The following is a 24,338-nucleotide window of genomic DNA, read 5'->3' as shown; positions in this document are numbered from 1 at the left end:
TCTTTTTAAAATTTCTTCTATTGATATGTAAATATAAGGGGCAAACCTTTCTTTAGATAAACTATCCAGCTTCAGGTTATCTCATTATGACAATGGAAACAGATTATAATACAGGGGAACCCCATTAACTCAGACTCACTGGTCAATGAGAATGAAGTAGTCATGGGTTTCACAGAATGAAGGTTGTATCATGAAAGTTCTTCCATTTCTATCATTAACTACAGTGGCATACAATAAGAAGCCTAAAGAGGTTGTCATTGTGAAGGAGACAGTATCATACTAACTATGGATAGATAATGCATTGCCAGAGGTATAGGCCAAGTTTAATTGGCAAAATGTGTTGCTAGTTATTAAAAGTTCCCAGAGATGTTGAAGACTGAATAGGCTTCCAATGGGTAGAGAGGAGAGGGCACTCCAGGTAAAGGGGACCATATATGCAGAGGCTGGGGAACGTGACAGCACAACAAATTCCAAGACAGAGGAGTGCCACAAAATACAAAACATGTGGCAGAGCACTGGCCTAGCATAAAAATAAACAAATAAACACCACATAAAAATAAACAAATAAAATAAAGTCATTCTGTCCACCTACAACTACAAAAAAATTTTTTAAAGAAAAATATATACATTTGTGGGGCCATTGAGAATAAAGCTAGAAAAGCAGGTTGAAGCAAGATTAAGAAAGGTCATAGATACCATGCTGAAGAGTTCTTAACTAATTTTTCTTTATAAACTATCCAGCCTCAGGTATCAGGAAACAGTTATTGACAACTTTTGAAAATGAGTAAGACATGGTTAAATCTATGCTTTAGAATATCAGGATGGGGGCTGCAGTTGTGGCTCAGCAGTAGAGTGCTCACCTAGTCTGTTTGGGGCTCTGAGTTCGATCCTCAACACCACATAAAAAATAAATAAAAGTATTGTGTCCAACTACAACTAAAAAATAAACATTTTTTTAAAAAAAAGAATATCAGGATGTAGTGCAGGGGCATCAGGGTAGGTCAAGAGACCTCTATAGCAACCCAGAAAAATGACTGTACAGGTCTGAAGAGGGTGGTGATCTGAGTGAGAGGGAGTAGGGAAAAGGAAATTCCCCTGAGTCAGGGCCTAACAAGGAGTGGTGAAGGGTACATTGAGGGATTTGAGACTGGGCATTGAGATCAGGTAGCACCATCCAGAGACCTAAGAAAGACTGAAGGTGTCTCAGGTGCCAGTGAGAAAGAGAGAGCTCTAGGGAAGGATCAAAGAAGAAAGGGAGGGATCAAAGATGACTAATTCATAGCCTGGGTACCTACATGGCTACTGATGTCATCATCCAAAATAGAGGGATGCACATTTGCTATGAGAAGTGTTTCGGATATGGTAGGATGAAGCTTCTAAAAGCCAAAGTTTTAAAATCAAATTTATCAAGGTGTAATTTACATAAAATAAAATGCACCTATTTGATGTGTATAGTTCAATGAATCTGACAAATGTAAACACCTGTGCAAGCAGCTTCATGGGTATATGAAACCTAAGTATTCACACTAGGTCCTATTTTCAGAAGGGCCTTTTGCTTTGGGTTTAAAGCTGAATTCATGGTGCCAAAGCTTTCTTTGAACTTGGGTTTTATAAATGCAATCTGATGGGACAATGAAGCATTTGGGGGGAGGGGTTTAGAGCCTTAGCTTTTGCTGAGTCTCTTTCTTATCACCCTCCATGACCCCCAATCTTTACCCTATCCCACCCCCACTTCAGGGCAGGGCAGGGCTGCACCCCAGCACATTCAGAGACTGATGAACATCTTCCCTTACATGGTACCAAACACATTCCTGACACACACACTTCAATCCCTTAGGGCTCATCCATCCGTCATGCCCTAGGAAGGGGAGTGTTCCAGTACATAAGGAAACATAACATTAAAGAGCAAATTAAACCAGCGTGATAAGTTGATAGAGAACACAGAAAAAAAGTTTTATAATTAAGTACCTTTAGTAGTGTCCTTTCCTGCTTCCCTCCATTTTTATTTTGCACTGAACCTTGCAAATTATATAGCTAGTCCTGCACCTGTGTATACCACCACCATTAGGATGAAGAATATTTTCATCAAGAAGAATATTTTCTTCTCGGTCCTTTACGGAGTCAACACACCATAGTGGTAAAACCCAACCACAGGTTTCCTTTCAAGACGGCTGAATTTAAAATTTTGCAGCAGGGCTCTGGAACTAGGGAAAGCAGGAATACAAGAATTCTGCTCCCCCTTTTCTCTTGGGGCCTGTACTGGACTCTTAGAAACATTTCCTCCACGTTGTTCTCACTTCTACCCTCAAAGTCCTTATTCTGATTTTCCAAAAGAGGTCACCACGTTTCTCCAAGGTAAGCGCAGAGAGCGTCGGAATTCTCACTCACCCTAGTCGGTACACTCCCAGGCTGGTACCGCCCACGCCCGAACACCGCCCGCGGCCCGCCCCTTCGCCAAGTCCCAGCCGGGTCTCACAGCCCCAACCCAGACGCCCCAGAACCAAGCAGGTGTCCTGGACGTTCGTGGCCACCGTCGCCATCGTTGGAGGTGATGGCTCAGCCAGCACGGCGCGGTCATCCGGGCAAAGAAAAAGCTCCAGGGCAGGCGAGCGCCAGCGCGCATCCCAGAACAGCCAGGGTGGGCTCCACCGCCGCTCTCCGGGCCCGGGTGCCTTGGCAACAGGTAAACACTGAGCGGCCCCGCCCCGCGGCGCGCGCTGGTGGCGTTGTGCGCGCGAATCCCGCCCCCGAGGGGCGCGAGCCCCGCGCCGGGATCCTGCCGGCTCGGTGTAACGCGTGCGGGTGCCCGGCGTGGCCAAGTAGGCGCCTGGTGTGCTGGCGGCTAGGTGGCTAGCTGTCCCCTGAACACGCTGGGCTGCCCCGAGTCCCCGCGCGCCGCCGGGCGGGTTCCTTCCTGGGAGGCGCCGCCGAGGCCCGAGAGGGCGGCGGTTCGCTGGCGAGTGGGCAGGAGGAGGCGGGGTAGACGAAGAATTTGGGCTGCCTTCTGCTTTTCGGGACTGGGAATCACAAGTCTTACTCACCCGCTCAGCTGAGAAAGAAATGACCATGGTAATACCCGTCTGGTGGAAGTAGGAGTTTCCCAGGCACTCGCTCCTTTGCTTTAAGCCCGCCAGCGTTTGAGAGGAGTGCTTTCGCCGAGATCATCTCCAGTCCCCGTGGGTGGGTGGTGTCTGACCCAGCGGTCTGAACTGGCGATGTGAGATGGTGGGAGAGTGATCCCGGGTGGTCTGAGCCTGCTAAGGGGGACGGCAGCAGCAAAATCAGGCTGAGATCTTCTTCTGTTAAGTGTCTGGTTGCCGTTCCTTGGTTCTGTTGCAAAATTGTCACACCCAGAAGATGGGTTTTTTTTTTTTGGGGGGGGGGGAAGAGGGAGATCGGCAAAGTTGTATGGAACCCAAGAACGCCAGTACAAGCCAACAGCGACTGGCTCAGGCACTTGGCTGCTGCTTCCGCTCCAGAGTCCCTTGTGGGATGCGTTGTTGACTCAAGTAGAAGGCGAGCCCTGGTCCTACCACCGCACTGCCAGCCGTCACCAGCATTCCTGCTTCTTGGTCCAACTTAACCCTCACTGTTCTTTCTATAACGTCTGTGACCTTATAACCCCCATCCCATGTCATCTGCTTAAGCAAAACAAAACAAAACCCACATCCCACAGTAGACCCACGTGCTTCTGAAAGTCTCCTGAACCAGACTCACCTCAAGCTATTGCTCTTTCAATTTTTTTTTTTTTTATAAGACCCAGCCCAAAGTGCCTCCTTATGTAGCCCTTTGCACCTCACTTAAGGTGCTTTGACTGTTTTGCCTTGGAAAGTCTTACTCCTTATCCCCATTAGATTGTAGTGAAAAAATGTGTTTGATAAGCCTCTGTGGGTCTTCCAGTTCCTTGAATGAAAGGCACTAGGTAAATATCTCTTGATTTAGGAGAGCCATTCCTGAGTTACCCGCACATGTTTAATACTGCCATTTTCTTTTGGGGCCCAAGGAACTGAAGCAGAATGGTTTACACAGTCATTTAAGCTAATAACTTCCTTTGGCCCTTGGAATCAAGGTCAAACAAATTAGTTGACAGAGCCTTCAACCAAAGCTATGCCCTACCTACCTTTCTAGACTCAGCTGGTCCCCCAGGTTGCCTGTAGACTGGCCACATTAATTGTTTGGTTTTTTGGGCCCTTCAACTCTGCATATTTTCTACTACCTCGGAGCCTTTACCATAGTTATTCCTTTTTACTGTTCATTAGTGCTCCATTGTATGGTTGTACCACAATTTATTTATTCATTTTTCTGCTTATGGACATTTGGGGTGTTTTCCAGATTTTTGCCGTTACAAGTAAAGTCTTTAAATTGAAAATACTTTCATTCTCTTGGATAAATACCTTAGGAAATGGCTGGGTCATATGGTAGGAATGTGTTTAACTTAAAAAGAAACTGCCAAAGTGTTTTCCAAAGTGGTTTTGTCATTTTAGATTTCCCTTGGCTGTGTGTGTGAGTTCCATTTCCTCCGTATCCTCACCAACACTTAGTATGGTCAGTCTTTTTAACTTGGACCATTCTAATAAGCGTCAGTATTATTTTCTGGTTTTAATTGTATGTGTCTACTAACTTAATGATGTTGCATATCCTTTCATGTACCTATTTTCCATTTTTTTTTTTTAGTCTATTCAAATCTTTTGCCTATTTGTATTGGGCATTTGTATTTTCTTACTATTTTCTTACTAATGATCTCCTGGCATCCTATACATAGAACACCTCAATGTAAGTTTTTATAGGTGTCCATTATATAGGTTGCTGATACACGAGTTAATATATTTTTAATTTTTTTTTAGTTGTAGATGGACACAATATCTTTATTTTTATGTGGTGCTGAGGATCGAACCCAGAGCCTCACACATGTTAGGCAAGCACTCTGCCACTGAGCTACAGCCCCAGCCCTGAATTATCTTATTATATTGTTTTAAATTTAATTTTTTTAAAGAGAGAGGGAGAGGGCTGGGGATGTGGCTCAAGCAGTTGCGCGCTTGCCTGGCATGCGTGCGGCCTGGGTTCGATCCTCAGCACCACATACCAACAAAGATGTTGTGTCCGCCGAGAACTAAAAAATAAATATTAAAAAAAAAATTCTCTCTCTCTCTCTCTCTCTCCTTTCTCACTCTCTCTTAAAAAAAAAGAGAGAGGGAGAGAGAGAGAATTTTTTAATATTTATTTTTTTTTTAGTTCTCGGCGGACACAACATCTTTGTTGGTATGTGGTGCTGAGGATCGAACCCGGGCCGCACGCATGCCAGGCGAGCGCGCTACCGCTTGAGCCACATCCCCAGCCCTTAAATTTAATTTTTTGTGAAAATTTATAATTATATACAAAAATAGAATAGTAAAATGAATCCCCATGTATCCATTTCTCATATTCAGAAATTTTAAAGATTTGAGCACATTTACTTCATCTATCCCTTACTGGAGAGTAGGGCAAATCTCAGGTCTTCTTTGATTTCATCCTTGCAGATTTCAGTGTACATCTCTGAGACATGTGTTTTCTTTTGTAACCCAATGCCATTATCAACTCTAACAGAATTCATTATCCTCTGATACTATCAAATTTTTCTTATTTCCTAAAAAAAATGCCTTTTTGCAGCTGTTCAAATCAGAAGACAAACAAGGGTCACACATTGTTTTGGGTCTCTTTTAATAGGGGGTGCTTACTAAATATTTGTCACATTAGCTGGCATATGACATCTCCCATTCCATGAAAATTTTCTGTTGTTTGGATTTTTTTTTCTTAAATTCAACAAGGGAGTGTTGAAAGTCATCTCAAGTTTGTAGACACTAACTGCCGCACTCTATTTGTCCTTGTCTTCAAAAGCCAGGTAAAGGGAAGAAAGGAAAAAGCCACAGAAAGTCTCGCGGGAAGAAGCAGAAGAAGCCCGAGGTGGACATCCTCAGCCCCGCGGCCATGCTGAACCTCTACTACATCGCCCACAACGTGGCCGACTGCCTGCAGCTACGAGGCTTCCGCTGGCCAGGTGCTCCCAAAGGGAAAAAAGGGAAGAACAAGACTTAAGTGATAGAGTTCTCAGCGCTCAGAGAACAACTTGGGGAAGAGAAATGAAATAACACGACCCTGCAGGCAAAATAGACTTTACTGAAGACACCTTGAAATGCAAGCTCAGGGTGCTTTCTATGGTAAATAATGGTGAAGAAATGCCTTTTACTTCCTGAGTTAAGCTAGGCATGGTTAGCCACTTTGGATTTTCAGAAGTTAAGGGGAAAAACTTGAACAATTCTTACACCATGTGATGGGATTGATAGTCCTTTAAAAATCTATTATCATAATTCTGGGCCAGAAATTAAACCTTGCTCTCAAAAGGCAGTTCCAGTTTGCACGAGTTATTTTCTTTTGCTAAAGGGGGTCTGTTATTTAGAGAAGATACAGCAAAAAAAAAAAAAAAAAAAAAAAAAAAAAGCACAGGCTTTACATTATAATCACCCCTTTCTTGGGCACTGTTTCTTTTTTCTTTATTTTTTTTTCAGTGGTGCTAAGAATGAACCCAGAGCCCGACACATGCTAGGCAGGTCCCTACCACTGAGCTACACCCACAGTCCTCCCCTGCACCCCCCCACCCACCTTTTTTTTGAAAATAAATATTTTATTTCTGTAATTTTTTTCTCAGTAGTCTGATTCTGGTTTGAATTAGCCACAGAGCCAAATGGATATTAAGATTGTCACTAGTGCTCTGACCTTACTGGGCATGTAAGCTTGTGATGAAAAGGATCTGACAATGTGTAGTGGGTTGGGTACAGAGAGAAGGAATGAATTGTGGACTCAGGCCTTTCCTCTTTTGTGTCACCTGACTTGTCTCCACTTCTCCTGCACCCTTAGATTTCTTCACACCTTCTGCCACCTTTAAACTTAAATGACCCTGAGTCATGAACTGGTGACTGGAAACTAGCCATTATTATTTGGCTGACTTTCCAAGATCTCCCCAGCCTTGTGAGGAGACTTTAATAGACAAAACTGGCTGAGTACTGTGTTGCATGCCAGAGACTGTGATAGGAGGATTGCAAGTTCAAGGCTAGACTTGGCAACTTAGTGAGACTGTGTCATCATCATCATCATCATCATAATAAATGAAATAATGATGAAGAACTACCTTTACTTTCTCAGGTAAGGTAGGCATGGTTAGCCACTTTGGATTTTCAGAAGTTGGAGGGGGGGAAACCCAAATAATAAAAAATGAAAAGGGCTGTAGCTCTGGTAGAACACTTGCCTGCTATGTGTGGGGCTCTGAGTTCAATCCCATACACACACACACACACACACACACACACACACACATACACAGATACACACACACAAGAAAGAGAAAGAACTGCATTTTTTCTCCTTGCCCCCAAAGGCCTCAGTGCCCTTTTAAGTTTAAATATCATCTCTGAGTCAGCATTTCGTCCCTGCCTCTTGTTCTGCCTTCCTGTCCCAACTCACTGCTTCCTCTGATCCCACCACTCTGATACCTACATTGGCTCCCTTCACACTTTTAACCTTAAAGCTGATTGAGCACCATTCTAGGGATGTTCTAGTTTGACTGAATTACTTATAGTTATGTTCAGTGTGCCTTGTGGTGATCTCAGAGATTCACAGTGTTTTTAAAGGAAGGCTGCAACCTAGGATTCAGCATTTCACAAATGTTAGAAAAAGGAAATTCATGAATCATTTAACTAGAGAACTGGGGTGCTCATAACCCACTTGAGCTTGTTGGGAGTGCCATTTATATACTGTACTATCTGTACTAATGCAGTGTAAGCTCTTGGCCAGTTGCCAGAGGAGCCTTCCTTTTGGAGAACCTACAGAGAAATCTTGTGTTTACTGTGATTGTAGGCTTTAGAAACAAGGCGCACCTTCCTGCCCAGTTAGAGACTGCTAACTCTAGTTCATTGCCTCTTAGTCATCTGGAAGATTTTATCAAAAGTACAGATTGCATTCAGGTGTGTTGGTGCATGCCTGTAATCCCACTGGCTCAGAAGGCTGAGGCAGGAGGATCGTGAGTTCAAAGCCAACCTTAGCAACTTGGTGAGGCTAAGCAACTTAGTGAGACCCTGTCAAAATAAAATATAAAAAGGTTCAGTGAAGAAGGCTGATTCCATTATAGTTGAGAGCAGTTAGATTTCTGTTTCCACTTTGATTTATCAATGCATTATACAGTTTATGAAGGTGATTAAGAGGAGGGTGGAACTAAGATCTTTATAGGACACCTGAAGGGCATCTGATGGGAGAATGGATCCTTTATTTTCCCTAAACCTAAATCAGCAAGGATTCTGAATCATCCTATAGTGGAGGATTCAAAGAGGAACTTGTGAAAGCAGCTTCTAACTTGTGTTAAAACACATGCAGGCCCAAAAGATCATCTGGAAGTGGCAAGGGTTGAAATGAAGGCACATGATTTGAGGCTCTCAGGGTTTTTTATGAGGAAGGCTCTATTCAAGGATGAGGATGGAATTTAAAAGAGAAGGGATCAGCAACTGTAGGTGTGGCTATTCAAGGATGAGGATGGAATTTAAAAGATAGAAGGGATCAGCAACTCTAGGAGTAGGCAGAGTCCACTGAGGAGGAGGGAAGTTTGGCCAATGGCATGAGAATAGAGAATGAACTTTAAAATGGAAGGGCCTCATCTAAAACCAATGACTTATAAAAGAGAGAATGACAAGGTGATATCAGGATGTGGAGAAATTGCAACCCATACATGTCACAGTGGGAATGTAAAGGATGGTACTGTGTAGAAAACAGTTCAGTTCTAAAGTATGTAAGTAGAGTTACATATGATGTAGCAGTTTCACTCCTAGTTATACGTGAAAGAATCTGAAAACACATATTCAAAAAACACATACTTGGGGCTGGGGCTCCATGGTAGTGCACTTGCTGGCATGTGTGAGGAACTGGGTTCGATTCTTAGCACTGCATATAGAGAAATAAAATGAAGATCTATCAACAACTAGAAAAATATTTTTAAAAAACATACTCAAAAGCTTATAATGAATGTTCAGAACAGCATTCTATTTAAATTTTGTTTTTAGTTGCCAATGGACCTTTATTATTATTTATTTGCGGTGCTGAGGATCGAAACCAAGGTCTCACAAATGCTTGGCAAGCGCTCTTAACACTGAGCTACAACCCTGGCCCCCAGAACAGCATTCTTAACAACCTAAAAGTAATAACAACTTAAGTGTATGTTGATTATCTATATTCAACATATATTTGAACATAAATTATTATTTATGGAATATTGTTTGAATATAAAAGAGAAGGAGGTAGTGACACATGCTATAGCATGAATAAACCTTGAATGTGTTATACTAAGTAAAAGAAGCCAGACACAAAGGCCATATATTGTATAAATCCATGTATATGAAATGTTTCAAATAGACAAGTCCATTAGAGACAAAAAGTAGATTATTTTTTGTCGGAGGAGAATAGAAAGTGACTGCTAATGAGTAGAGGTGCTGAAAATGCCCTGGGATTGGATAGTAGAGACGTTCACACAATCTTGTGAATGTACTAAATTTTACTGAATTTGTACACTTTGAAAGGCAGCTGTTATGGTATGTAAACCATGTCTCAAACTGATCGCACCTGAAAGGGTCCCAAAAGACTGGGAGATAAAGGAGTGAGTCCCAGTGCCAGGTAGGTGGCTCAAACAGATTAGGCAGAAGAAGAAGGACCAAGTTCTGATCAAATCCCCTCAGCTAGATGCCTGGTCAGGTAAACTTGGGAGCCATAGCAGAAGTAGGGACTTCTGACTGGCAGTTTGTTTGTTTGTTTGTTTGTTTGTGTAATTTTTTTTTAAAGAGAGAGAGAGAGAATTTTTTTTTTAATATTTATTTTTCAGCTTTCGGCGGACACAACATCTTTGTATGTGGTGCTGAGGATCGAACCCAGGCCGCACGCATGCCAGGCAAGCGCGCGACTGCTTGAGCCACATCCTCAGCCCTGACTGGCAGTTTTTATATCCTGCACAGGGAAATTCTGCCAGAGCCCAAACTTCCCATCTTTATTTAAGTTCCAGTTGCCATTATCTTTTCTACCTACCCATCTCTGGACCTTACACTCAGCGGGCAACAGGATTTCTCTCTTAAGGGGAAATATCCCCCCCCCTCACATATTTTTATTCTGAGATTGAACCCTCTACAAGGGCACAGGAAGATGTATTCATTAACATTATGTTACTACAATGAAACACTTGAGACAATTAACTTTATAAAAAGAACAGGTGTATTTCAGGGTCCTAATGAAATAGTGTGGGCTTGGTGATGATTGCCTCTTGATTTCATTACCCATGGTGCAGATGACATTGGTGGGAGGTACTTAGTGGAGCAGGAAGCATATCTTGAGGCTGAAAGAAGAGAGGCGGCAGGGAAGTGGGACAGAGGGCCTGCAGGTTTCCACAGTCTCTTTTGAAGGCATGTCTACAGTGACCAAAGGACCTCCTATTAGGCTCCACCTTTGAAAGGTCCACAGCACCTCCCAGTGTCAACACCCTGAAGATCAAGCCTCTATATATGGGCCTTTGGGTGACTCACCCAAAGGCCCAGAAAACCAATTTCTTATTGAAATAGTCCAACCTTAAGTTTGTAGATCTTTCCAGCTTTGTCATTTCCTGCAGCACTGTAAGGCTCCCACTTTCCTCATAGTGACCATTCCATGATCCTGCACTTTCATTACTCCAGCCCTCTGGAGTTTACCGCTAAATAATTTAACCTATGAGAGAATTCAACCACATGGCCCATTCTGCAAGCCCACACACCCACAAATAAGTCTCCTGATTCATCTCCTCCCACTCCTTAAGCCTCCACCACCCAGGGAAAGTGAAGCTTAGTCAAGAAAGCAAAAAAGAGTCAGGACCTGGATATTTCTATCTTAATTTAAAAATTAAATTTTATGGCCATGCATTGTGGTGTATTTCTATAATCAAAGAACTCAAGAGGCTGAGGCAGGAAGGTTGCAAGCTCAATGCCAGCCTGAATACAAAAGACTGGGGATGTAGCTCAGTGATAGAGCACCCCCTGGGTTCAATTCCTGGTCACACTCACACTCACACACATGCTTTTTTTTGAAAATTTATAAACATACACAAAATAAGTGCAATAAACCCCATCTCCAATAACTTACAATATTTTGTCATACTCATTTTGTTTATCCCTTATTATTCAGTTTGTTCATTAGATACACTCAAAAGCAATACACTCAAAAGCAAATCAAAAAATTTTAAATCAAAATTTCTTTTCTGAATACTTCAGCATCCTTGATATTTTAAACAGGTAACTTTACATTCTAACTCCAGATGGGATACTGCTGTAATTTTTTGTTACTCTGTGGACACTTGTTAAATGCCCACCATACTATGAATTTTCCATGATTGTTTCACAACTGCTTGGCCATCTTCCAACACTGTTTAGTGACCATCATTTTTAAAGCTTGGCATGACCCCATTCAGCTCTCATTTTATTTCTCTCTATTACCATTTTTTTCCTGTTTCCCTTGTTTGCCATATTTCCTGAACTGTGGTCAAATTCACACTACTATAGCAAAATGCCTGAGACCAGGTAATTTACAAAGAACAGAAATTTATTTCCCACAGTTCTGGGGGATGGGAAGTCCAAAATCAAGATGCTGGCCTATTAAGTTGTCTATGGAGGGCTGCTTTGCACTTCCAAGGTAGAAATTTGTTGCTACATTCTCTGGGGAGGTACATTGTATCCTCACATGGCCAAAAGCAGAAGGGTAAATTGACCAAATGCAGCATGAAGCCTCTTTTATAAAGATCTTAATCCCATTTACCAGGGAGGAGCCCTTTTGTCCTAATCACTTTTTAAAAGTCCCATTATCACTGATAGCACTTGAATTTTGGAGGGGAGACATTCAAACCATAAGCATCCACCTTCCTGTGGACCACCCTAGACCCTTTATCTGCAATTCTGTTTGTTCTCACTTCAAAATTTTTCTCAACAGTGATTTCCTGGTTCCTAGTACAGTGGCCTTTTTATCCCTTTTTTTAATCCTTTGTTTCATCTTTCAATTAACATGTTTCTAGCAACTTCCATCAGAAAGGCATTGGGCTGAAGGCCAGAAGAAAGAAACAGCTTTAGTCTCTGGCTACTTTTCCAGCTTCGTACATAACCCTTCTCTTCCTCTCAGGACTGAACAATCTGTTATTGAACTTAATTAATTTTGGAATTCCTTCCCTATTTCAGAATGCGGATACTACATTACTGATTATGCCTTCACTAGCAGGGTCTAACAGAATCTTCTGTAATCATGGAAATGTAATATACCTGTACCACCCAACACGCGAGCCATGAGAGCCCCTGTGGCTATTGAACACTTGAAACCCAACTTAAGAATTGGATATCTGATGTGATTTCCTTGTAATTAATTTAAATCTAAGTAGCTACATATAATTATTGGCTATTTTTTTTAACGTGGAAAGTGTTGGGGGTTTTTTATCGATTTTTTAAAAAATAAATGACAGGGGAATGCATTACAATTCTTATTACACATGTCCAGCACAATTTTTCTTATCTCTGGTTGTATATAAAGTGTGTTGACACCAAATCATGTCTTCATACATGTACTGGTTATTGGCTATTGTATCAGCACTGGGTTATAGAAGGATCTAACCTAGTTGAGGAGGGAAAAGAGGTAAGTAGATGTCACTAAGAAAATGATGGAGTTGAGACCTGAAGAGGAACAGGCCTCAGAGACAGATTATCCATGAAGCTGGAGAAGTGTTAGCAATTTTGTATTCATGCTGTTGGATTCGTTTTTCTCCCTTTTTCCTGTCTCTCTCTCTGCTCAGGATCAAACCCAGGGTCTCACATGTGCTAAGTAAATGCTGTACCAGTGAGCTAGCTATATCTTTTCTTTTCTTTCTTTTTTTTTTTTTTAGGAACTAGAGGGGGACCTTACCACTGAGCCACATCCACATCCTCAGCCTTTTTTTTTTTTAATATATTTTTTTTAAAGAGTGAGAGAGGGGAGAAGAGAGAGAGAGAGAGAGAGAGAGAGAGAGAGAGAGAGAGCGAGAGAGAGAGAGAGAGAAATAGAGAGAATTTTTTTTTAATATTTATTTTTTAGTTCTCGGCGGACACAACATCTTTGTTGGTATGTGGTGCTGAGGATCGAACCCGGGCCGCACGCATGCCAGGCGAGCGCGCTACCACTTGAGCCACATCCCCAGCCCCCCCCCCTTTTTTTTAATTGCTTAGGCTGACCTTGAACTTGATATCCTCCTGCCTCAGTCTGCCAAATTGCTGGGATTACAGTTGTACACCACCATACCTGGCTCCAGATTCTTTTTTTTTTTTTTTCTTAAAGGGTATCTCCAAGCTTTAGGCCCCACAAAACCTATATCTGCCCCTGAAAGGCATTAACCAAGTTAGGCGGAAGGCAGAAGGAGCATGACAGGCCCAAAGAACTGAGCAGAGAAAAGGGCGAGGAATGAGGTGATGCTCCTATGAGATCCATGGGACCAGTATTTAGGCTACAGGATCCAAGACATCGCCAGGGACCTCAGTACCAGAGTGGCAATTCTTCCCACTTATGCCATTATAGTGAGACTATGGATCCTGCTAGCTGAGACACTTAATCCTCTCTGCTCTACACATTTTTTTCTTTGCTTTGTAACTTCTACTTACTCTAGCTTTTTGATTTTCCACAGCTTCAATTTATTGTAATCCCTTGTGACTCCAGCTCAAATTAATAGTCCTTTCTGTGCATGCTTTGAACTTCAGCATCCCCTCCGCCATGCCTCATTCTTAGGATTAGAAGAGAGAAAGAGAATCCAATAGACAACCCCCCACATACCTTTTGGAACCAGGCTCTGTTGTAACAACAATGAATGAGCTGTGAGGATCAGGACCTCCCACTGGCCCCTCAGTGGTGATGGTTGGTGGTGGTGGTGGGGGGTGTCAGACATTACTAACACAGACACCCAGGATGATTCTTCTGTGAGGTTGGAAGTGTTGGGACCATGTGGCCATGAGTGTTTGCTTCCCCTGCCCGTTTGCATCTTTCTTTATAGCCAAGAACCTAGAAAGAATTCACTTACACTTTCTTTTTCACGTTCTCACCTTTCTCTCACACATTTTTTCCTCTTTCACTTTTTTTGGGCGACCTTTGTATTTTAAAAAATTTTGAGGGGCTGGGGTGGTGGCTCAGTGGTAGAGTGCTCGGCACCACATAAAAACAAACTCATGTATCCACCTAAACTAATGATAGATAAATAAATTTTAAAAAAGAATTCGAGCCTACCAAAATACTGGGGGAAAAAAAATGTCTAACCCTTTGCCTATATCTGGGTTCTCAATCTTGTTTCTCTCAACATTTTGGTGCTGATTCTTTATTGCAGGGCCACATTGTGCACTCTAGGAGCTGAGGCACTGCTGTGCTACCACCATCTCTCCGCTCACTTGATGCTGGTAGCACACTTTGGTTCCATAACCAAATGTCTCCAGACATTGCCAAACATTCCCCAGAAGGCAAAGTCACCTGTACTTAGAGAACCATAATGAGCTAGATTTATTGTTAGGGTCTGTAAACAAGTCAGGATGGCGCCTGGCATTTTGCCAGGGGGAGTGGTTTGTGAAGTAACGCCAGCGAGCCATTAAGTGTGGAGATTCCTTATTGGTTGACTGCTGTATCTAATTTATGTTAATTAAGATAAGCTGTGTGTAATGTATATATACCCCTCCTGTCCTACAATAAACGGCTCCCACTCCTGCTGATTCAATGTACACAAGTTGTTTGTCACCCCCCTGTTATTTTGCTGCAGCCGGATTTTGGCAATTTATGAATTAACTTTTTGTCAAAATTGTACCTGCACACTCTTTACATGTATTAATAATATAAGTACACATACGTATGTGCACATAAAGCACTTATACCAGGATTTTATATTAATATAATAGTGTATAGTCCATATTTATTTTTTGTAATGATTCAACCGTGAATCATTACATTTAGCTGTCATGTCTCTTTAGAATTCATTAATCAATCTAAATAATCTAAAATAATCCCCCCCCCCACACCTCTTTTATGGCATTGACATTTTTGAGAAGGCCAATTTAGGTTGTTTTTTATAGTATTCTGCCTTTTCAACTCAGTATATTCAGACTCTGACAAATTTATTTATTAGTTCTAACAGTATTTTGGTGGATGTTTTGAATTTTCTAAGTATGGGATCATGTCATCTGCAAACAATAATAAATTGACTTCTTCCTTTCCTACTTTTATCCCCTTTATTTTTTCTCTTGCCTGATTGCTCTAGCTAGAATTACTAGTACTATATTGAATAGGAGTGGTGAAAGTGGACATTCTTATCTTGTTTCAGATTTTAAAGGAAATGCTTTCAGTTTTTCCCCATTCACTATGATCTTGGCTTTGAGTTTGTAATATATAGACTTATGATGTTGATGTAAGCTTCTATCCCTAATTTCTTCAGTGTTTTTATAATGATGCTGAATTTTGTTGAAGGCTTTCTCGGTATCTATTAAAATGACGCTGTGATATCTGTCCTTGATTTTATTTATGTGATCAATTACATTTATTGATTTATGAATGTTAAACCATCCTTGCAATTCTGGAATAAACCAACTTGGTCATGATATATAATACTCTTAATATGTTGTTGAATATGATTTGCTAATATTTTATTAAGGATTTTTGCATCTAAGTTCATCAGGGATATTGGTCTGTAGTTTTCTTGATATGTCCTTATCTAGTTTTGGTATAAGGGGAATACTAGCTTCATAGGGTAAATTTGGAAGAGATTCATCCCTTTCTATTTCATGGAATACTTTGGGAGCATTAGCATTAGTACATCTTTGAAGGTCTGATAGAACTCAGCTGATAACACCTCTGGACCTGGGCTTTTCTTTATTTGAAGTCTTTTTATTACTGCTTCTATCTCACTGCTAGTTATTGGTCTGTTTAGGATTTTTAATGTTCTCTTATAATTCAATTTTGGCAGGTCACATATTTCTAAAAATAAGCCCATTTCTTCTAAGTTTTCCAATTTATTGGAGAAAAAGTTTTCAAATTAGTCTTCAATGATATTTTGGATTTCTGTGTTGTCTGCAGTGTTTCTCCTTTTTCATCTCTAATTTTATTAATTTGGGCCTTCTCTCTTTTTCTTTTGGTTAGTTTGGCTAACAGTTATCAATCTTGTTTATCTTTTTAAAGAACCAACTCTTTGTTTCATCGATCCTTTGTTTTGATTTTTATTTTCCATTTAATTGATTTTGGCTCTAATCTTAATTATTTCCTTCCTTTCGGTTTTGTAATTGGTTTGTTCTCATTTATCAAGGGTCTTAATATGCATGACATGGTTGCTTATTTGGGATCTTTCTGATTATCTTATGTAGGCACTTATGGATATAAACTTTCCGCTTAGAGCTTCCTTATAGTGTCCCAGAATTTCTGGTATGTTGTATCACAATCCTCATTTTATTCTAAGAGTTTTAAAATTTCTCCTCTAATTTCGTCTATCACATAGTCCCCATTCATCATTCAAAAGTGTATTGTTTAATTTCCATGTGTTAATATGGTATCTGTAGGTTTTCTTCCTTCCTTTTTTTTTGATGTCAATTTCTAATTTCATTCCATTAGATTAGAAAAGATTAAATTGTGTATGTGTGTATATTTGCTGAAAGTTGTTTTGTGGCTTAAAATATGTTCTATTTTGGAGATTCCTTGAGTAACTGTGAAGAAAGTGAATTTGGCTCTTGCCAGATGAAATATTGTATAGATGTCTATTAAGTCGATTTTGATCTATAATAATTTTTTAGGTCTGAAGAGTCTTTACTGATTTATGACTGGATGAACTATCTATTCATGAGAGAGGAATGTTGAAATTACCCAGTAATATTATACTGAATCTTTGAGTAATATCTGTTTCATGTAATTAGGTAAACCAGAATTTGAAGCATAACTATTTGCTGTTTTTATATCTTCTTGTTGGACTATTCCTTTTACCAGTATGAAATTACCTTCTTTGTCTCTTCTCATTAATTTTGGCTTGAAATCTGCTTTTTTGGATATGAAAGTAGCTAGTCCTGCTTGTTTGGGGGGCTCTGTTTGTGTGGTTTGTTAATTTTCATCCTTGTACTTTCAGCCTATGATTATCTTTGCCAGTAAGGTGAGTCTCTCACAAACAACATATAGTTGGGTCTTGTTTTTTACTGCCAGCCTATGTCTTTTAATTGTAGAATTGAGACCATTTACATTCAATGTTATTATAGAGATATGTTTTTAATTCCTTTCATTTTGATTTATTATTTTTAACATTTAATTTGGCCCTGTTTCTCATTTGCTTAAATGAGATTTGTCCATTTGTGAATTCTGGGTGTTTTTTTTTTCTTTAGTTCCTCTGTGTGTAGTATTTATCTAAGTATTTTCTGCAGTGTAGTCGTCATGAATTCTTTTAGTTATTGCTTATCTTGGAAGGTTTTTAATTTCTGCCTCAATTCTGAGGGATAGTTTTGCTGAATATAGCAATCTTGGTTGACAGTTGTTCTCTTTCAGGGTTTGGAACACATTATTCCAAATCTGGATTTTAGAGTTTTGAAGTTCATGCTAAGAAATCAGAAATAGGGCTGAGGATGTGGCTCAAACAGTAGCACACTCGCCTGGCATGCACCGGGTCACTGGGTTCGATCCTCAGCACCACATAAAAATAAAATAAAAGATGTTGTGACCACTGAAAACTAAAAAATAAATATTAAAAAATTCTCTCTCACTCAAAAAAAAGAAAGAAAAGAAAAGAAATCAGAAATAATTCTGATAGGCTTGCCTCTAAATATGATATGATGTTTTTCTCAGGGCTTTTAAAATTCTATCCTTGTTTGGTATGTTAAGCATACCAAAGGTTCTTTTATAATCTGTCTATTTGGGATTCTGAATTCTTTCTGTCTCTGGATGTCCATCTCATTCTTGTTCAAACATTATTATTTTTTCCCTGAAGAGGTTATCCATGCCATTAGCCTGCCTCTTTAATTCCAATGATTCTTAAATTTGATCTTTTAATGTTGTCCCAGAGTTGTTGTATACTCTGGTCTTTGTGTGTGTGTGTATGTGTGTGTGTGTGTGTGTGATGCTGGGGATTGATCACAGGGCCTTGTGCATGGCATGCTAGGTTGGCAAGCACTCTGCCAACTGAGCTATACCCTCAGCCCAATACATCTGTTTTGTTGTTGTTGTTGTTGAGTTGTAGATGAACAAATACCTTTATTTATTTTATGTGGTGCTGAGGATTGAACCCAATGCTTCACATGTGTGAGGGAAGCACTCTACCACTGAGCCATACCCCAGCACTGTACTCTGGTCTTTGTTACCTATTTTTTTAATACTGTCTGAATTTTCAAGGGCTGCCACTTTGTCTTCCAGCTCTTAGATTTTGTCTTCATGGTGTACACTATTAAAGACTTTCAAATGAACACTTTGATTTATTTTGTGTCTTTCATTTCCAAGATTATATATCTATCTCCTTATTTCTCATTCATACCCAATACTGATTTTCGTAATTCATTCAGTTGTTTTTCTTCATTCTTTTGGAATTCATTGATTGTTTCTGTAATAATTATTTTGAATTCTTTTTTAAAATTTATTTATCTTAATTTTTTCTTTCTTTTGAATTCTTTATTTGGTATTTAATCCACTTATCTTTAGAGTCAGTTGTTGGTGCATTATGAAATTTAGAAGACATCATGTTACTTTGTTTTTTATTATTTTTTAATATTCCTGTATTGTTTTTTATGCATCGGTTGGGATAGATGTCTCTTCCACTGTTGTTTGTGGGCTTTTTTAGGAAATAGCCTTTTATTGCCAAAGTGTTCTGAGATATCAGGTGGTTTGAATTTTTTAGACTATTTCCAAGTGGATTTTATAGTATGGTTTCACTGCTATTTCTTTGCTGATGATTAGTATATTTTTATATAGTGCATATTTTGTTAGAGCTTGAAGATTCTACTTGTCCTGTGTGTCTCAAAAGAGTGGGGTCCTTCTTATCAATCTGGCAATTTTGTGGAATACAGGAGGGTATGTGGGGTACACTCTCTGTGATTGCTCTTCTTCACTTAATGATCTAAATGAATGGAAATGATCTATATTGAGACCCCTCATAGGTGTGGTACCCACAGACTTTGTGTTAATTTCTGTTTCCACCTAGAAGTGGATGACCACAGTAGGACCTGATGGGCCCCCCTAGCCATTCCTACATGGGGAATAGTCATTAGCAGATTTTCATCTCTTTTGTTCTTTATATTAAAGTAAAAAAATCATTGAAGTTTAAGCATGGTTAGTTTGCATGTGGAAGGGGTGTGTTCTCTTTTAGCTGAATTTACTCAGTAGGAGTCTGTACCTTGTGAACTTGTAGTATACAACCTAGTATATTCCCAGAACCTCATAGAAAAGAGGGAAGCAAACAATAGCAACAACAGAAAAAAACAATGTACAGCATTAAAATAAATACCCTGTGCCTACTATGACATTTATAACACCAATTACCATAAAAACAGGAATGGTGATTCAGCACTTCACAACAGCAAAAACAAGCAATAGCTATGAACTAGATTTGGTATTAAATAGCAAGTGCCAATGATGCCATCTACAGTGCTAATAACTGTAACAACATGAATAGTTGGGCAGGATTTATATAACAAATAAAAGGTGGTAAAAATTTAATTCATTAAGAGAAAAGAAAATATGATAGGAAAGTGAAAGAAAATTTAGAATGTTCAAAATGTGACCAGAGAGAAAGCAGAAGAAATGTGGTAAGTGATGTCTATATGAAGAAGGAAAATACGGTCTGGGGTTGTGGCTCAACGGTAGAGCGTTTGCCTCACACGGGCAAGACCCTGGGTTTGATCCTCAGCACCACATAAAAATAAAAAAGTGAAATAAAGGTATTGTGTCCAACTACAACTAAAAAATAAATGTTTTTTAAAAAGAAGGAGGAAAATAAAAGAAACAAAGTGAGGAGAGGGAGAAAGAACGAGAGAATTTGGCTGTAAGGAGAAGAAGCGAAGGATAAATAAAAGAAACAAAAGCCCTAACCATCAAAATACAAGAAAAGAAAAATAACAATCATAAAAAAAAAATGGTAAATGGGGCTGGGGTTGTAGCTCAGTGGTAGAACACTTGCCTAGCACATGTGAGGCACTGCGTTGGATCCTCAGCACCACATATTAATTAATTAATTAATTAATTAAGATAAAGGTATTGTGTCTATCTACAGCAACAAAAATAAATAAATTTTAAAATAAGGTAAACAAGAAACAAATGTGTATATGTATATATCTTCATGAACCAATCAGCTCAGCAAGAACACCAAAAACAAAGGGAGAAAGAAAGAGAGGGAGGGCAGGAGAGGACAAAAAGATATTAAATGAAAAATGAGCCGGGCATGGTAATGCATGCCTGTAATCCCATCAGCTCAGGAGGCTGATGCAGGAGGAGCACAAGTTTAAAGCCAGCCTCAGCAACTTAGTGAGGCCCTAAGCAACTTGGCAAGAACCTGTCTCAAAATGAAAATAAAACAGGCTGGGGATGTGACTCAGTGGTTAAACAACCCTAGATCCAATCCCTGGTATAAAAAAAAAATTGTCTCCACTGAGGTCATCAAAACTATCTATGAGGATGGATGATCACTGCTTACACCTGACTGAGCTATGTATCTCTTAGAGCAAGGGTTTGGGGTTGTTAATCCCTTACTCTTTTTGTGTTATTCACCAAGAAGTCAGCTGGAGTGCCCTAAAACTGAAGCTGGTTGAAATAGCTTTCAGTTTCCCTTCTCACCAGTATGAGGTAGGACAGAATGAGAAGTACTGTCCATTGGAATTTTCTTCGGATACACCATGAACATGCCCTCCCAGGGTGGGGCTGCTACAGAGTTTTAAGTGGAGAGTTCCATCAGCTGGGGCTTAGCTAATCACACCTTGGCACTTCGTTGGGTGGTGTCTGCTCTGGAGAGATTAGATCAACACACCCTAGGACTGGGCAGGTACAGATCTCTGCTGGGAGTCTGGATCTCAGGAGCCTCCTGAAATTCTACTGATAAGGTAGAGAGCTGATTCTGCACATGTCTCTCACACTCCGCTGCCCATGAATAGTCTTGCCTGGCTTAGTCACCAAGAATAAACACCTGCCTGTTCCATTTCCCAACCCCCTTCAGTTAGTCAGTCACATGAGCCACCAGACTCAAAGAGAAAATGAGTTGAACTCCACTCTACAGCTCGGATTTGAATTTCCTTAAGAACAATCTTCTCTGTACCTGTTTCACTCACATTCTGCTAAGTCCACCCTAGGCCATATGGTAGCTGCATGCTGGGATAGGAGAGCAACATTTGCTAGGATCTCCCAGACTCCTGCAGTAGGAAGTTGCAGCATGGCCTCCTCAAGATGTCTCCTGCCTCAGCTCTCCACTTGCCAGTTGAGAAGCACAAGATACTTTTCAAATACCAGTTCACTGTGCAGCCTCTGGATCAGCAAAGTTCAGGCTGTTTTCTATTCCACAAGCTTTTTGAAGGATATGGGCAATAGACCCAAAAGGAACTTACTTTCCTGTTCCCCTACCTGTCCTCCCACCCCACCCTAAATCATCTTACCACCAAAACTCCTCCCATGACCTGGCCTTGCCCCCTGCCTGTCAAAAGGGCCCACCAAAGTCACTAACTCCTTCCAAGACCTGGTTCAGCTTTAAAACCCAGACCCTTGTGGTGGCCTACCGCCATTTTGCCCCAAAGATGTGCCTCTCCAGTGCTGAATAAAACATCGCCCGTTCATGAGGTCTGCCTCCATTTTTCTTTTTCTTTTTGCATTCTCTTCCATGTGCTTTCATTTTTCCATGCCAGACAAGTCTGTCGGGTTTCGTTGTGTCATTCCTCCCCTCTTTGGTGAACCAGTGCCACTGTCACTGCTGCAATTGGTTGACTCTAATCTCCTTTCTTGTCCTTTGTTCAATGCACCTGAATTTATGAGTCTCCGAGAGACTCTGACTGTCCATATTGACTTTCAGTGAATTCCCTCTTTCACCCACCTATCTGAAAAGCCGTATTCCTGCTACTTGAATACCCAGCCCAAGAACAACTAGAAATGCAGCCTTCTTTAATCTGCCATCTTGAATCTCACCAGTTTTTCATTGACCCTGCAGCTAAGGTGGGGCACCTGAAGTTAAGGTTGGCCACGTGACTTCCCCATACAGTAAGGCTCCTGCCTCCTCAACTTGGATGTGAGACCATCTTTCCAGGCCACGTTGACATGAGGACTTTGGAATAAATTTGCTCTTCACTGAAAGTAGGTCAAAGTGGACCAGGGATGTAGCTCACTGGTAAAATGCTTCCCTAGTGCACTCAAGGCCCCCGAATCAATACCTAGAACTGCAAAAAAAAATTAATTAATTAATTAAATAGATGAAGGCATGGTACAGTCACTATGGAAAGCAGTTTGGCAGTTTTTAAAAAAGTTAAACATGGAAGTACTATATTCTATGGTCTGAATGTCTGCCTCCAAATTAATGTATTGGAGACTTAATCCCTAACCTAACAGTGTTGGAAATTAGAGCCTATTGGAGGTGTTTGAAGACGTTTGGACTTTACTAACAGTAAAGCTGTTATAAAAGGGTTTAAGAGAGGGAATTTAGCCCCTTTTTGCCTGGAAGGGGAGAACTCTGCAAGGAGGCCCTCTACTAGATACCAAATGCCAGTGCCTTGATCTTGGACCTTTTAGCCTCTAGAACTATAAGAAATAAATTTCTGTTCTTCTATAAATCACCCAGTCCATGATACACAAAATGGATCAAGATGCTCTATGAGGGAGCTGAGGATGTAGCTCAAAGTTAGAGCACCTGCCTAGCATGCATAGGGCCCTGGGTTTGATTCCCAGCACCACAAAACAACAATCAAAAAGATGCTATATGCATGTATATATACAAAATATACTCTACTGTCATGTATATATAAAAAGAACCAAAAAGAAAAAATAATGCACCAAAAAAAAAGAGGAAAAAGAAAAGAAAAAAATGTTTGCTATATGATTCAACAAGTCCATTTATAGGTATATACCTGAGGACTGAAAATAGAGAGCCAAACAGATGCTTGTACACCCATGTTCATAGCACCATTATTTACAATGGTAAAAGGTGGAAACAACCCAAGTGCCCATCAATAGATGAAAGAATAAACAAAAGATGGTGTATGGGTACAACAGATTATTATTTGATCTTAAAAACAAATGAAATTTTAGCCAGGCATGGTGGTGCATACCTGTAATCCCAGTAGCTTGGGAGGCTAAGTTAGAAAAATTGCAAATTCAAAGCCAGTCTCAGCGATTTAACAAGACCCTGTCTCAAAAAATAAAAATTGATGTGGCCCAGTGGTTAAGCATCACTGGGTTCGATCCCTGGTACAAACAAACAAAAAAAGAATGAAAATTCTGGTACATGCTACATCAATTCTGGTACATGCTAAATGAATCCAGACCCCCAAACAATATGTATATGTAGATTCACTTATGTAAGTAATCTAAAACCGATAGATCTGTAGAGGTATAATGTAGAATGGTGGTCACTAGAGGTCGAGGCAAGAGCGGACTGGGAAGTTACTGTTTGATGGTACATAATTTCAGTTTGGGAAGATGAAAAATTCCAGATGGAGGTATGGCGGGCACGTTTACGCACAATGCAAGCGTATTCAACAGTACCAAATGGCACACTTAAAAATGGTTGGAAAGGTCAATTTTATGTACATTTTATCACAATACAATTTTTTTTAAATAAAGGCTTTTCTCTCTTTGTTCTTTATCTCTAGCAGAGGTGAAGAGGGGAGGGACAGCAGAGGTAGGGGAAATACCCCCTGAGGCTTCCTCTCATGTTGGTGGGTGGAGAGGTAGATTTGAAGGAAGGAAAGTCTCTAAGGACTTTCCTCCCTCACCAACTCCCTTCCCCCTGCATGCAGCCTTACCCTGTATCTTTCTCTTCTGAGGTTGGGAAGCCAGTATTCTCACTGTCCCTCTACAGTTTGCCCCTGGCCTCTAAACAAGGCCACATGCCAGTGGACCACCTGACTCCCTAACCCTCCACTAGCCTCATACCCACTTTCCACGGTGCACAGTGACCTTGCTGGCCCTTCACTACTCCTGACACCTCTAGTTCTGCATCTGCATTTGCTACCCACTGATTTGCACCTTGGATCTGCTACTCTGTGAACAGCCTTCCCCAGTTATTTTAGCTTGGTGTTTTATCTTCCCACTAGGATATAAGATATGCAAATGATAAATGAGAGATC

At 40.4% G+C, this 24,338-nt stretch overlaps 1 protein-coding gene across 1 annotated transcript; it reads left to right on the top strand.

Moving 5' to 3' along the window:
- Nucleotides 1-3,019: 3,019 nt before the first annotated feature.
- Smkr1 (small lysine rich protein 1) lies at nt 3,020-6,072 on the top strand. The gene is made up of 2 exons (XM_077796419.1): nt 3,020-3,069; nt 5,875-6,072. Exons 1-2 carry the CDS (start codon nt 3,061-3,063, stop codon nt 6,070-6,072), a joined length of 207 nt encoding a protein of 68 aa, XP_077652545.1. The 5' UTR covers nt 3,020-3,060.
- The last annotated feature ends 18,266 nt before the right edge of the window (nt 6,073-24,338 follow it).

The sequence above is a fragment of the Urocitellus parryii genome, chromosome 3, assembly GCF_045843805.1.
Source record: "Urocitellus parryii isolate mUroPar1 chromosome 3, mUroPar1.hap1, whole genome shotgun sequence".
Classification (NCBI taxonomy): domain Eukaryota; kingdom Metazoa; phylum Chordata; class Mammalia; order Rodentia; family Sciuridae; genus Urocitellus; species Urocitellus parryii.
Note: the sequence above shows the minus strand (reverse complement) of the source record. Positions and strands in the feature narration are given on the sequence as shown.